Raw genomic sequence first — 15,375 nt, forward strand, 5'->3', positions numbered from 1 at the left:
GTTTATACGGTGGTTTCCCCGTTTAATGGGTGAGCAGGCTAGATCTCAGGGAAGCTTGCATGAGGCCACCCCAGGAAGGCGCCAGCAGGATTCAAGTCATGTTCCTCAAATCTGGGTCCATTGGTCTTGCCCCTTCTCTATCCCATATTCACTCCCATCTGTGGCCTTGATCCCAGTTCTGCTGCTGGCATCTCAGCTGGAACAGGCCAAAGCTCCCCCCACGAATCTGCCCCCTCATTCCTCACCTCCATAAACATCACTGGCACCACCTCTCGCCCTGTTTTTCAGGCAAGAGATTTTAGTGTCATCCTTTTCTCCTTTCATTCTGCCCACACTTTGATCACGAGCGATGGCTCTGCAGAATACCTCCCGCATCTGACGCCCTTCCCACCCCCGCCTTGGTGGAGGCACCTCCGTCTCGCGCTTCTCTGCTGGTGCCCCTGGGTCCACTCCTGCCCCCTCACAATCTCTCCATGCTCTGCTCTCACTCCCCCAGGGCGTCGCAGTGCACTTAGGAGAACCTCCAAAGCCTGGCTTACCTCTGAGACCCTAGTGATGTCAGCATTGCCGCTGCCAGCTCAGCCACCCTCACTCTCCACTCACTTCCTCCTCTGGAGGCTGCTGGCCCCGTGGCCCGTCACGCTGGCTCTGGGCCTCTGCGCTCGCTCTCCCGCGTGTCTGTCCTGACCCCGGGCTTGTGGCGGCGTGGTCGCTCCAGCACTTGGTTCAGGTCTCTGCTCACACGCCCCCTCAGACAGGTCTGCTTTGGGCCTTCTCCTAAGTACTTTTTCCTACATTTTATTTACTGATTTTTCAATTACGGTTCACTTGCAATATTATTGTGTATTGGTTTCAAGTGTCTTTTCCTGAATACCTGGTAGCCTCTGCCTCTCTGTGTCCCCGGCTTACTCTAGTTTTCTTCACAGCACTTACTACATGACATCGAGGATTACGTTGATTTATTACATGTCTTCTCCACCAGGCTCACAGCTCTAATTCAGTACCTGAGACAGCACAGAATGAGCACTCACTAACTGTGAAGTTCATTAGCCTTTTCTCTGTCTGCTTCCTGATCTACGGGCTGAGGACCCCCAGAGGGGAATGCAGTAATTAGTGTAATTAGGAGTCGTCTGCAGCTGCATCACCACAGGTTTCTGTGCATTAGGGGAGATTTCTCATTCACGTACACAGAGTTGTTTCTCAAGTAAATATATCAGTGCCATTGTGATTGATAGAATGAAGTTCATTTTCCATCGTGGACTTTGTCTATTATTTTCTCAGTTGATAAGCACCAAAAGTACAATTATTTTGTAAGGGTCCACAGAATATTTTGACCTTGAGTTAATCATATTCAATAAGGCCAGGAATCATCACTCTGTACCAGGCTTGTTCCCCAACTTGATTTGTGACCGTTTGAGAGCAAGGTCCTGGAGTAGGTGCTATGAGCCGCCGTAAGGAAGAAGGAATGAGCAGACCCACCAGCAGTGAGTCTCTGAAGCTTGGTAGGGCTTCATAGACTCCTACCGTGTAATGTCAGGCTGTGTCAGTTTGCCGCCACCGCCCAGAAGTATTGAGATGGGGTTGGGAGGATGTCAGGAGAATGATCAGACACCACACAAGTTCCACTCGTTCTGATTGTGTCTTTTTGGTAGCCAGGCCCCTAATGTACCTGCCTTGTGTCATGCTTCAAGAGCTCACAGAGCAAGGATTGGCATAATGGATTCTAAGCTGGCCTGGATGTGCTGGGATGAGGACAGCACCTTCTTCAGGGCCACCAGCCTTCCCACGCGGCCATGTTCCAAGAGCAGTGGCGTCCATGGGGTCAGGGGCAGGGATGCCCTCTCCTTTCCCTCCTCAGAAGTGCAGTTAAATCTTAGCAATAGTGAAACTTGTATAATTTTTTTTAAAAAATATGTTTTATTGATTTTTTACAGAGAGGAAAGGAGAGAGATAGTTAGAAACATCGATGGGAGAGAAACATCGATCAGCCGCCTCCTGCACATCTCCCACTGGGGATGTGCCCGCAACCCAGGTACATGCCCTTGACCGGAATCAAACCTGGGACCCCTCAGTCCGCAGGCCGACGCTCTATCCACTGAGCCGAACCAGTTTCGGCGAAACTTGTATAATTTGAAAAACAAATTCAGTATCACAATTGAACTTTATATTTAGATATTCTTTTTCTTTTTAAAAGCTTTTTAGAGGAAGGAAGAGGGTGAGATAGAAACATCAATGATGAGAGAGAATCATCAATCAGCTGTCTCCTGCACCCCCCTCTCCCACCGGGGATGGAGCCCACAACCCAGGCATGTGCCCTGACCAGGAATTGAACCTTGATCTCCTGGGTCATAGGTTGATGCTCAAGCCACAGCAGTTGGGCTAGATATTCTTTTTAGATTTAAAAAAATGTCAAAAACTTTTTTTTCTTTTTATCACACAAACTTCAGTAAAGAAAATACTGCCAGATCTTGGCTGGTAAGATTATATAGATGGTAGCAGTGACTTTCAGTGTGGGGGCTACTGTCCAGTAGAAGATGGCTGGGTAGCTCAGTTGGTTAGAGCATCGTCCTGATACACCAAGGTTATGGGTTCGATCCCCAGTTAGGGCATATACAAAAATCAATCAATGAATGCATAAATAAGTGGAACAACAACTCGATGTTTCTCTCAAACAATAAATAAAATAAAAAACAGATGAAGCCAGAATTTGGGGCTGTTGTGAAGGGCTGAATCAGGTTTGTATGTTTATCTAAAGGGGAAATTGATTTTAAAAGTTTGAGAAACACAAACTTCACAGAAGAGCTGTGTTTTCTGGGTGAGGAAGCGAGTGCTAGGAGGGCTGGTCTTGTTGATATTTGTCTCTCTGCCATGTAGCACTGAGAAAGGGAGGGGTAGGTAGGTTTCTATTTGCAAGGCTGGCCTGCTGTGAACTTCCACTTCCTTGGCCTGAGTTCGGGTGTGCTAAGCTATGCAAGAGTTACCTGTATTTCTAGAAAATCAGGAACTCTGAGCAATGGAAGCCAAATGGTGTTCCATCTCACCTGCTTTGGGTTACATAAGACCCCTGGACATGCAATGGCTGTGTCATGTCCAGGCCCGCAGCGGGCGCAGCATGTTCTGGGGGCCAGGGACTGTTGTTTGTCATGCTCAGTGTCTCCTTGTGGTAGACGCAGTCATTCCTGGCTTGGACAATGTCTGCAGTTGAGTGCTTGCTAATAACCTGATAATAATAACTATTTCATGTTTGACAAGTGCCCATTGGACTCTGAGATGGAGCAGGTCTCTGTGGGCCCACTTAGAGCTCTGGGCAGGCGCTTCAGCACTCACCAGGGGGCAGCCTTGGGGTTTAACAGGACAGTTATTCAATATAAAGTGCTTCTCTGGCAGAGAAAATCGCTCTGATTGATTCTCGCTCAGTGCCCCCCCTTCACTCTCTGCCTCTCAGAATGTTGGTTGGGCTCTGGGATTTTTCCAGACTGCATTTGGAAGGAATAATGGGTTATGATTACAACTTTGTAACAAGGTCAAGTCACCAAATAGTATTTGAGTGCATCCGAGGTGCCCAGCATAAAAGGATATTTAGAAACTGTCTGATACGATCTTTGGCCTAAAAAAACCCACGCTAATCTGCATCTCTGTTTCCTGGTAACAGGAGTTTGTTGAGCGCTTACCACGTGCCAGGCACTGTGTGGGCCCTTTGCTTACGGTATCTAATTTAATCCTGTTCCAGATGAGGTTAGTCCCATTGGCCCCATTTTGCCAGAGGACAAACTGTTTTTAGGGTGTTTTTTTTTTAAATATATATGAGAGTTTATTTGAGCCAAACTAATGACATATGCCCAGGATCAAGATCTCAAATGCTCCCCAAGAGGAGGAGATTTGCTGGCGCTCACCTGCTGGCATGGTAGGCGGCGGAACCTGGATTCAGGTCCCTCCTCGGCTGACCTCTGAGGTGCTGCTGCCCCCACAGTACTGATCGGCCTCTCGAATCCCTATCTTGGAAGCAGCAGTGCCAACTTGGCGCCCAGAGTAGCCATGGTCTTAGTTTTTAGGTCATCGGGCTGTGCCATGCATGCCTGGCACCATGTTGCTTGGCCTATTGAAGAGACTCCGAAAAAGCCATTTCATTGCTCATTGTTAATGGAGAGACTTGGGGTTTGGGTTTTGTTGAATTGAGCAGCATGGCTTTTATGCCTCAAGGAGAAGCCTTTCTTTTGTCAGCAGTGTTTATGGATGTTTGGGAACTGAAGGACAAATGAGTGGTCAACCCCTCACCCAAACCCCACTCCTCTGAGCCTGTGTGGCTTGTTCAGCTCCACTGAAGCCTGAGGCCTGGGCCTCACCAGCCCGGCGAGAGTGGCGGCGAGCGTGTTGGAAACAACCTGTCTGCGTGGATTGAGTGTGGCACCTGTACTCACTTTTTCTTATTAAAATTTTAGTCAAATTTTGGAAGATGGCTCAGTGGTTGAATGTCGACCTATGAACCAGGAGGTCACAGTCAGGGCCCATGCCTGGGTTGCGGGCTCGATCCCCAATATAGGGTGTGCAGGAGGCAGCCGATCAATGATTCTCCGTCATCATTGATGTTTCTATTTCTCTCTCCCTCTCCCTTCCTCTCTGAAATCAATAAAATTATATTTTAAAAAGTGAGCCAGGACCGGTTTGGCTCAGTGGATAGAGCGTTGGCCTGCGGACTGGGGGGTCCCGGGTTCGATTCCGGTCAAGGGCATGTGCCTGGGTTGCGGGCGCATCCCCAGTGGGAGATGTGCAGGAGGCGGCTGATCAATGTTTCTCTCTCATCGATGTTTCTAGCTCTCTATCTCTCTCCCTTCCTCTCTGTAGAAAATCAATAGAAATGTATTAAAAAAAATGAGCAAAGGATATAAATACACATTTTGGAAATGTCCCCCTATAAAAGTATATGAAACGTACACATTTTTTAAAAAATATAATTTATTGATTTTTTACAGAGAGGAAGGGAGAGGGGTAGAGAGTTAGAAACATCGATGAGAGAGAAACATCAATCAGCTGCCTCCTGCACACCTCCCACTGGGGATATGCCTGCAACCAAGGTATATGCCCTTGACCGGAATCGAACCTGGGACCCTTTAGTCTGTAGGCTGATGCTCTATCCACTGAGCCAATCCGGTCAGGGCGAAACGTACACATTTAGTTTAAATAACCAATCAAGGTATATCCAAGTAAAGAAATAGAGCATTCCCAGTATTCTGATTGCCCTTCCATTCAAGAACCATTATCCCGAATTTTTTGTTCCTTCTACCTTTTTCTGTCTAGTTTACCATTTGTGTCATTTCTCTCTTGCTGTAAGCAGGCCATCTCCAAGTGTTGGGGCTTAAACCATCAGCAGGTTATTATTTCTCCCAGTTTTGTGGACTGACTGGGCAGTTTCCTCTGTGTGATGTTGAGGTCATCCATATGACAGCGTTCACCTGGTTGCTGGGCTGGACGGTCTAAGAAAGCGTCTCTCCCCGGAGCCCGGGCGCTGCCCGCAGGGCACTGCAGTGCTGCGTCACGTGGCCTGTGCAGTCAGGGTCTCCTCCGGGGCCCCCGCACGTCCCCTCTCTCCACCAGGAGAGCCTACATACCCCTGACGCAGGGCAGCTGGGTTCCAAGAAAACAAAGCATAATCTCCTAGATCATGCGGGCCAGTCACTGCCCTGTCGATCAGTCGTCACAGGGACACTCAGATTCCATGGGAAGCCCATAGCAGCTGTCGGCACTGACCGGGAGGGGGGCACTGTTGGCTGCCTGCCTTGGAGGCTGGTACCCACGCCATCCATGTCCAGATTGCTTAGTTGTGCCTGTTTGAACCACACTGCAGGGGACCCAGGTCCCTCACTTCATTCCCAAATGAATCCCTTGTGAGGCGGGCCCAGGCCATGTGTCCAGCCAGGCTGAGGGTCACCAGGAGAGCAGTCCAGCGCTGACACTGCGGTCTGGCCCATTAATCTAGGGCAACAACCGAGCGCCTGGCGCTGTCACGGGGAAGGTGCCCGGTTGCAGCCAGGAGTCTGTTGGAAGGTCAGCCTGTCTCATGTGCCAGTTGGCGCTTTAGTTTTCGGCATGTGACCTGAGGACTTTGGGTTCAGTGGGCTGTGCGGTCTTGTTCCTTTCTTTCTGTAGTTCTGAGTTTTTAGGGTCTCACGTAGAAGTGACTTTAAGGCCCACGTTTATCATCCTTTAGGCAAGAGGCAGTAAGGAGGGAGGGGCCCCACACTTACGCGTGGGGGATGGGCTGGTGGGAACAGCACTTTGGTCATGAGAAGCTGGTCTCATGACAGAGTTTCAAGTCTCCCAGAGAGTGTGCAGGCAGGCCAGGCAGTTGGCACCTCCCTGCCTGTGGTACCACATGTCCCCCTGGGCAGCCCATTTTCCTGGACCCGTCCTCGAAGCTTGGCCAGAACCGGGTGGATTCCTGTGGCCGTGAAGGAGGAAACAGGAGACAGTTGGCGTCTCCTTTGCAGTGATCGTTCCCGAGCATCTCACATAGGCTGGGAGGGGGCACTGCCTCATTCTCCTCAGCTCTCTGAGAAAGGACCAAGCCAGCCGGCCCCTCACCTGCTCAGCACAGCGTCCTGGGGAGAGAGGTGCTGTCTGAGCTTTGTAGCTGGCGGCCAGCTGGTGCAGTGAGAGCCAGAAGGCAGCCTGGGGCCTCTGAGCTCCACCTGCCCGGGCCTGGGTGCAGTCACAGCATCCACAAGGACACTGACAGCATTTCTGTGGGTGACAGCATTTAGAGCTTGGCAGACCTGCGGGCTGCACTCACTCCCTGGGGGGCTGATCACAGGATTGGGCTCCTGAGCATATGTTTAAGTGCAGCTTAACTATTTATGGCGCCGCCTTTTTCTTTTTCCCCCTCTCCTTCCCCTTTGCTTCTCCCTCCTTCCCTTTATCTTCCCCATTTTCTCTTTCTCCCTTTTCTTTCTTAGATTTGTCAGAACAGATGCTCTTGGGAGTATTTCTCTGTTGGAACAGCTTTGCAGGCTGCCTCAGAGGAATTCAGGGGCTCTGGTTTTCTCCACGACACCCACACTTGGGGAGCGGCCAGTTGTGGGCAGACATCTCGCTTTGGAAGGGTATGGTTGGCATTGGGTGGCAAACATTACTCATGGCACACAGCTGCTCTCCTCCTCTGTGTGGGGGCGGGAGGTGCTGGGCCACCCTCCATTCTGTCCCAGGGACCTTCACTTTCCTGCAAGGCCTCTGAAAAGGAGAGCACCCCTCCCTCCCCCCGCCCTCACACCCCACCCCCGCCGCTCAATATGTCCAGCCCCAGAGGAGCTGGGCTTTGCTGCCCTTCCCTGGAAGCTCTGGGGTAGGTGGCAGCATCAAGGCATGTCGCAGCCTTGGGTCCCAGGCAAGGCCAGTCAGTCACCTGACCTGTGGGCCGCCAGGCCCCCTTCACCCTGTTGGTCGTGAGTTTTTCTCACGTCCTTCCCAGCAATCAGGTCCCGTTTTCTGCAGGCTCCAGCAAGGGCCGGGGACAACTCTGTACTTCGAGGGGTCCAGCTGTTGCTCCCTGGTTGTTTCGGAGCCTGGGAGACACTTCCTCCCAGCTCCGTTTTTGGGTTGGCTCTTGGTGAAGGTGAGGGAGTCAGACCCACCGCCAGGAGGGAAGGGTTTGGACCTGTTTCGCGGGGGCTCATTCTGAAGCTGGGGGAGGATTTGGCCCTTGTGGGCCTACTGGTTCCTCCCTTGCTGCACTTGGGAGGTATTTCACCTGGGGCTCCCGCGGACACGGAGGGTGACTGGTGACTGGGATTCGGGCTGCCCACGCACACGTGCACACGCCTGTTTGCTCGTGTGGCTTTTTCCACAGCAGAGAGAAGACGGCTCTGGGATGATCTGGCCCAGGCCTCTCCCTGCCACCTGCCTTGGTCCATCGACACTGCGCGGTGTGCACTCCCTTCCGATCCCGGGCCTGCCTGGGTGTTTCACCCCTGGGGTGAACATCAGTTCTTTTCCAGTCACCTTCTGTTTTAGCTTTTCCCAGCTCAGGAACAGAGCAGCCAGAGTTCTTGCTTACAGTCCTCAGGTCACAAGTGGGAGCGGGAGGTCCTGTGTCAGTGCGGCCATGCTGCTGTGGCTGGTTTGGCTCAGCAGCCGGCTCTACAGCTCGTACCTCACTTCTTGACGCTGGGCTGGCTTCTGGCTCTTCCCTGCTTACCTTTAGGCGCTCTCGTCACAGGCAGTTATGATATTACTGACAGACCCGAGAAGCTGTGCCTCTGTCCGTGAGCTTGTGGGTGGAGGCTGGGACCGAAGGACAGTCCTGGGGATGTTGGAGGGAGGGAGAGCGTTTCCGGGTCCCCGGCAACAGCAACCGAACTACAGCTTAGAGGCTGGCGCCCTGTGACACGTGCCTGTTGCCCATGCCACGTTCCCCCTCACTGAATGGAGCCCCGCCCACCTGCCAGGTGACTCCCCCCAGCTCAGCAAGTACATAGCCCCACTGAGGGGGCATGTGGAAAGTTTGCAGACATCACGGGGTGGGTGGATTTGCTGGTTAAGCCACGGGTGAAGGAAGGGCTGGGGGTGTGGCTTTGTTATGGCTCATCACAGCCAGACAGCCATACATGGTCACTGCAGCTCCAGGGCTGTGGCCCGGTGACTCACCCCCAAGAGGCTGATGGGACGGGAACAGCCAGAGCTAGTGGAGGGCTGCTGAAACCTGGGGGCTGAGAGCCCCAAGTGTCACTGTCGCCTGCCCAGAAACAGCCTGGGGCAGCTCTGCGTAGACTTAGCCTCCGAGAAGAGGTTCCGAAGAGCCGGAAGACAAGCCGCTGCCATTTGTCAGATTCTGGGCCAGGACAGGACAGCCTGGCCCTGTCGCTTCTCTGTAATGTGTTCCTAGGAGTGGGCATTGACTTTAGTGTCAACTTGGTTCTTTCTTGAAAGGAGGACCTGCTTATTTTCCTTAGAAAATGCTGCTCTTGAGACTGGCTGGTGTGGTAGTTAGGGAGAGAGCGAGGTTAGATACTCCTCAGTCATGGCTGGTGCAGTGCAGGCTCACTTGGCACCAGGCCATGGAATTGCTCTGAGCATTTTTACTGGAGACACTTGTGGGCTTTCCAGGCATTAAGTGAGGCCTTTGACAGAGAAACTGCGGCCAGACCAGCAGCTCTTGGGGTCAGGGTCAGAGTTTATTCTCTCTCCAGGGACAGCCTGGGGAGGTTTCTGGAGGCAGAGGACTGCCCAGCTTTCTGTAGTTCCCTGAGCCCGTGAATGAATGAGAGAGAGAGAGGGAGTGGCCCAGAGGGAACTGGCAGAGCCCTGTGGGTGCAGCAGGGAAGGGGCCGATTCCTGAGAGCCTGGGTGATGAAACATCTGCTTTCCCACACGTTCACCTGGCATGACAGAGAAGAAGTCGAAGGGTTTTCATAGAGCAGGTGTATCCCCTTGAAACGTCTGCCCTTTCTTCTAAGATTTGTAAAAAATGTTAAACTGACCCTGTCTTTTTTTGCAATGCTGACAGTGTTGTGTATGTGTCTTTTTACTTTTTAAAAAGTCGTTACCTGGCAAGACACAAGGTGGCTATTTCTGGTTGGTCCCTTGATACTTTCTCGGTTTTGAAACTTTCCTGCCAGTAAACCCAGGAATCGCGGAGCCCTGGGTCGCTGGGATCGCAGAGGGTGTCTGGAGTTGTTTGCCCGGCGTGGACTTGTTGACATTCTCCGTCTCCCACATTTCTCACCTGGGAGTTTCGGGCTCGTGCTGAGGCTGCGTGGCATCCTCTGTCCACACTGACACGAAGGCCCTTTGCCTCTCCCCAGCCATGGATTTCCCTCAGCACAGCCAGCACGTCTTGGAGCAGCTGAACCAGCAGCGGCAGCAGGGGCTTTTGTGTGACTGCACTTTTGTGGTGGACGGTGTTGATTTTAAGGCCCATAAAGCAGTGCTGGCCGCCTGCAGCGAGTACTTCAAGATGCTCTTCGTGGACCAGAAGGATGTGGTGCAACTGGACATCAGTAACGCAGCAGGTACCCTGTTGGGTCCAGGGGCAAGTTTGTTGAGGGCCAGACGCTCTGGCTGACCCTGTGCCCTCCTAACACAGTCCCTGCCCTCCTGGGAGCAATACCTTCAGGCTGTGGGGTGCACCAGGCCTCCCATACAGGACCCATGAGTGTGTGGATACCAAGTTTCTACCCATTTTGGGGGCCTGTTTAGACTGGGAGCAGGTGGTGAGGGGAGAACTGGCAGGAAGGGCTCACCATGAGCTCCAGGCCAGAGTGAACACAGACAACAGGTGGGCTCTGAGTCCTGAACCCCCAATTCCAGTGCTAACCATGAGGAGGATGGCAAGGGTTGGGGCTGGGGCAGGGGATCGGGAAGGCCTTGGGATTGAAGAAGGAACTGGTCAGATTTGGTCTCCCAACTCAGCATGGCATGATGTGCTATGAGGTCAGGGCAAGGTCATGTTCCCCCATTTTATAGATGCGGAAACTGAGACCCAAAGAGTTCAGGTGACTGGCCTGGAGGTCAGCGAGAGAGTTTGTGGCAGAGCGCCGATGAAAGTCCTTACTATCACTTTGGTTGGATTGCCTTCCGGCGGTGAGGAGTAGCGGCGGGGTAGAGTGTGTCCAGGGTGGGCATTTACACGGTCTGTCCTTCACGCAGGGCAGGTGTTCACACCTTCTATCTTCTGTGCAGAGCAGGCGTTCACACCTTCTGTCTTCTGTGCAAGGCAGGTGTTCACATCCTCTGTCCTCCGTTGAGTCCTCTGTGCAGGCTGGGCTTTCCCACCCTCTGTCCTCCGTGTAGGGCGAGTAGTCACACCTGTTTTCTGTGTAGGGTGGGCGTTCACACCCTCTGCCCTCTAGTTGTACCCCATTTGGAGGCTGTTATCTGGGCTGAGACTCCCCCAGTTGCTTGCCTCTCTGCCAGCACAGGAGATGGGGAGAGGACGGCCTGTCACCTTGCTCTTTACAATTCCCTGGATCCTGCGCCGAGTGTCACCTGCTGGTGCCGGGCCTGGAGGCAGGTCTGTGATGGCTGTCTGTGTCCTCGGCAGGCCTGGGGCAGGTCCTGGAGTTCATTTACACGGCCAAGCTCAGCCTGAGCTCTGAGAATGTGGACGATGTGCTGGCCGTGGCCAGCTTCCTGCAGATGCAGGACATCATCACGGCCTGCCATGCCCTCAAGTCACTCGCCGCGCCGGCCACCAGCCCCGGGGAGACTGTGGCGGCCTTGGCCGTGGAAGGTAAGATTGTCGCAGGCTTTCCTGAGCAGGTGGCTCTTGATGGGGCTCTGCCTCCATCACCCCTCTGGGTCTGTTTCCTCTTCTGGCCTTGCCTGCGTTGTGGGGTGCTGGTGAGGTTTAGCTGCCGTGGAGTCTGAGAAAGGCCTCTTGGTGGCACCCCTTGCCTGCCCTGCCCCCCTTCTCCAGCTCCCCTGTGCTTCGCTGCTGAGAACTGGCGGTGGGCCTGGTTCAAGGCCACGCGCACGGCGCGCTCCTCCTGCACGCTCCTCTCTGTGCCCTTCCTCTGTGCCCCTCACTGCCTCGGAAAAGCGCCTGACACCTGGTTCGGGCAGGTTCCTTGTGAAACACTTTCAGAGAACCCGCGCCTCTCCTTCTAAGCACTGACTCTGGCAGCATTGATATTTCTCCTGTGAGGTCTGTATCCCGGCGGTCTGTGCGCCCCCCAGAAGCAGCAGCTATGGTTGGTATGTCCAGGCCTGTTGGCGGCCAGGTGCACAGTAGGTGCCTTGTGCATAATTTGTTGAATGAACAAACCAAGAAACCACTACTTAGATGTACCTCCAGGGAGGATCCAGAAGAGCGGGCGAGTTCTGGGAACCCTCACCTCTCCAAGAGGTGGCACTTGATGGGAAACAGAAGGTCTATCTGGTTCCATCTCCAGGAGGGGACAGGAGAGCCAAAGAGAAGGCTGCGGCCACCACGCTGAGTGAGTTGAACCCTGCTGGAGGCAGTCCACCCAGGGGCCCAGGCAGGGAGCCCAAGGAGGAGCGAGGCGGTCAGGCAGAAAGTGCGGCCAGCGGTGAGTTGTGACGCTGAAGCCAACTGTTCCACCATCTCCCTGGGCCCCTGTACAGGGAGGGGCTTCCTCAGGAGGCTCCTGGGGCTGGGAATAGAGTGGCACCCTTGAGCTCAGGTTACCCCGAAGGAACCACTGTTGGTCTGGGGTGTCTGGTCCAGCCAGAGCAGAGGCCAAACAGCCTGAGCTTGGATGTGCTGGCCCCACCCAGACCCCACCCACCCTTGAGCCACAGCCACTACAGGGGCCTGGTCCAGGGAGCCATTCAGTCCCTGGATGGAGTCGATAGGGTCTCAGTCCCGCCTCGCCACCCCAGGTGCAGAGCAGACGGAGAAGGCCGATGCCCCCCGGGAGCCACCGCCAGTAGAGCCCAAGCCCGACCCCACCGGTGGCATGGCTGCTGCTGAAGCCGAGGCCGCCTTGTCGGAGAGCTCAGAGCAAGGTACCGCCCCCCAGCCAGGCCCGCCCTCACTCGCACACCTCCCTCTCACACCGTTCCCCGAGGTCCCTCTCCTCCCACTACAGCTGATCCCACTCTGAGCCACCCACTCACTTCAGCTTTGGGGCCAACATCTTTTCTCATTCTTGAATTTGGACATCAGTCTCTTGGTTGTGTTACCTGGCTGTGCTTCCCGCTGGCACAGAAGCATTGCTGACACCCAGGGCCGAGCACCAAGGGGAGCCTTGTACCCACACCACACAACCCCGTGCTTGTTGGCTGACGGTGCCCTTGCTGCCCTGCAGCCCGCCAGGGTGCCCATGCCCTGAAGCTGCCTCCATCCTCCAAGCAGCCAGTGTCCTGGTCAGCAGCTCCTCTGGCGCTGCCTTGGCCAGGGCTGGGACCATTTATTGGTGGTGCCCAGACATTACTAGGCTCTGCCAGGTGCCCATGCAGAGAGAAGGGCCTGTGTCCCGGAGCCAGGTTGGCCTCCTGGCATTTGTCTAACTCTGAGGTCACGTCCCTTTGGGAGCCCCTGTGCCCTCCCTGGCCCCTCAGTGCCTGCCCTCCTCATCTCAGAAATGCAGGTGGAGCCAGCCAGGAAAGGAGAAGAGGGCGAGGAGGACGCCATGCCTTCTGGGGTCAAGGAAGAAGGGCCGCAGCTGGACAAGGGGGATGCCCCCGAGGAGAGTGAGGAGTCGGCCAGCACGGACTCGGGCCAGGAGCTGGGCGCAGAGGCCCGGGGCCTGCGCCCAAGCACCTATGGCGACCGTACCGAGTCCAAGGCCTATGGCTCCATCATCCACAAGTGCGAGGTGCGGCCACAGGTGGCACCACCCGCCCTGCCCAGCCCCATCCTCCGCCCAGCAGCCCCCTCACACCCGATTCCCGCGCCCTGCAGGACTGTGGGAAGGAGTTCACACACACGGGGAACTTCAAGCGGCACATCCGCATCCACACAGGCGAGAAGCCCTTCTCGTGCCGGGAGTGCAGCAAGGCCTTCTCTGATCCAGCCGCCTGCAAGGCCCACGAGAAGACGCACAGGTGCAGTGCCCGGCCTGCTGCTTGTCCCCGCTGGCTCAGCCCTGGTAGGACCCCAGCGACCCCTCCTCTCCCTTCTGACCACCAGCCCGCTGAAGCCCTACGGCTGCGAGGAGTGCGGCAAGAGCTACCGGCTCATCAGCCTGCTGAACCTGCACAAGAAGCGGCACTCCGGCGAGGCGCGCTACCGCTGCGAGGACTGCGGCAAGCTCTTCACCACGTCCGGCAACCTCAAGCGGCACCAGCTGGTGCACAGCGGCGAGAAGCCCTACCAGTGCGACTACTGCGGCCGCTCCTTCTCCGACCCCACCTCCAAGATGCGCCACCTGGAGACTCATGACACTGACAAGGAGCACAAGTGCCCTCATTGTGACAAGAAGTTCAACCAGGTGTGTGGGCACCGCCCGGGGCGCCTCCACCCTGCACACTGACGGGCGGAGGGGGCCCCTAGGCTGAGGGGGCCCTCGAAGACACAGGCTTAGTGGGAAAAGTAGGTGCTGAGTAGAGCATGACCCTCCCCAGGACAGAGCTCTGCCCGAGAAAGTGAGAAGGTGGGTGAAGTCAGGATGGGGTTCAGAACAGAAAGAAGTGGGGTGGGCATGGCTTCCCTCTCACTGCTAGGATCTGGAACATTCCACTGGCCTTAAGCAAAGATGGAGCCATCTACTGGCTCCTGGGAAGACCCAGAATCAGTTGTTCCCTGGCGGAGGGGCTGCGGATGGGGCCCAAGGCCACACTGTGTGGGGTGGCCCTTCTGACCCCTGCCTGGCACAGGTGGGGAACCTGAAGGCCCACCTGAAGATCCACATCGCGGACGGGCCCCTCAAGTGCCGAGAGTGTGGGAAGCAGTTCACCACCTCAGGTAGGGCCAGGCTGCCTGGCTGCCCCACACCCTCCACTCCGCGGCCACCTCCTGATGCCCCACACCAGGCCCCCTGTCTGTCTCCACAGGGAACCTAAAGCGGCACCTTCGGATCCATAGCGGGGAGAAACCCTACGTGTGCAACCACTGCCAGCGGCAGTTCGCTGACCCCGGCGCTCTGCAGCGGCACGTCCGCATCCACACGGGTGGGTGAGCAAGCCCAGCGGTGGGAGCTTAGGAGCTGGGGAGGGCACACGGAAGGAGGAGAAGTTGGCGCTAACATCTTTTGCTGCCCGTCCCCAGGCGAGAAGCCATGCCAGTGCGTGATGTGCGGCAAAGCCTTCACCCAGGCCAGCTCCCTCATCGCCCACGTGCGCCAGCACACTGGGGAGAAGCCCTACGTCTGCGAGCGCTGCGGCAAGAGGTCCTGCCCCACCCATGCCCAGGGTGCTCTGGGGTCCCCACACTTTGCAGGGTGAAGGGGTTCAGAAAACACACTAGGGCTCAGTTGCGAACCGGGCCGACTGCTGCCTGAGCCCAGTCCAGTTGGCCCGTCCAGTCTAGAAAGAGGCACGAGGCCAGCCCAGCTCCCCTGGCCCAGGCTTGGGCAGTTCAGGCCAGTCCCTCCCTTCTGTGGCCCTGCAGATTTGTCCAGTCCAGCCAGTTGGCCAATCACATTCGCCACCATGACAACATCCGCCCCCACAAGTGCAGCGTGTGCAGCAAGGCCTTTGTGAACGTGGGGGACCTATCCAAGCACATCATCATCCACACTGGTGAGTGTGTGCCCGCCTGCCAGTCCGGCCTGTCCCATGCCCCGATCTTGCTAGGGGGAGGGAGGGAGGCATCCCCAGATTGCAGCGTGGGTACTGGCACTTGGAACAGGTGGCTTTGAAGGCAGTTCAATCCAAGTGAGGACCCCATTTTCTTAGAGCTTCCAGAAGGTGCAGGGGCTATTGGAGGCTCCTGTGCAGCTCTGGTGGCTGCCCCCGAGCACTTCCTGCTGGAAAACTCAG

General features: G+C 55.6%; 1 protein-coding gene across 2 annotated transcripts in view; it reads left to right on the forward strand.

Annotated features, from left to right (window-relative positions):
* The window catches only part of ZBTB17 (zinc finger and BTB domain containing 17), a 33,167-nt gene that overhangs the window by 15,553 nt on the left and 2,239 nt on the right, over positions 1 to 15,375 (forward strand). Inside the window, exons 2-12 of one of the 2 annotated variants that reach the window (XM_081086481.1) lie at positions 9,795 to 10,001; positions 11,033 to 11,221; positions 11,883 to 12,020; positions 12,334 to 12,459; positions 13,036 to 13,271; positions 13,358 to 13,500; positions 13,586 to 13,886; positions 14,272 to 14,359; positions 14,449 to 14,565; positions 14,663 to 14,783; positions 15,005 to 15,135. In XM_081086481.1, the coding sequence (XP_080942607.1) occupies positions 9,795 to 10,001; positions 11,033 to 11,221; positions 11,883 to 12,020; positions 12,334 to 12,459; positions 13,036 to 13,271; positions 13,358 to 13,500; positions 13,586 to 13,886; positions 14,272 to 14,359; positions 14,449 to 14,565; positions 14,663 to 14,783; positions 15,005 to 15,135 (1,797 nt within the window). Of the gene's footprint in view, positions 1 to 9,794; positions 10,002 to 11,032; positions 11,222 to 11,660; positions 12,021 to 12,333; positions 12,460 to 13,035; positions 13,272 to 13,357; positions 13,501 to 13,585; positions 13,887 to 14,271; positions 14,360 to 14,448; positions 14,566 to 14,662; positions 14,784 to 15,004; positions 15,136 to 15,375 lie in introns of those variants that run through there. The other variant, XM_081086482.1, reaches the window with a different exon arrangement.

Source organism: Myotis nattereri (genome assembly GCF_964212035.1).
Source record: "Myotis nattereri genome assembly, chromosome: 3".
Lineage (NCBI taxonomy): Eukaryota > Metazoa > Chordata > Mammalia > Chiroptera > Vespertilionidae > Myotis > Myotis nattereri.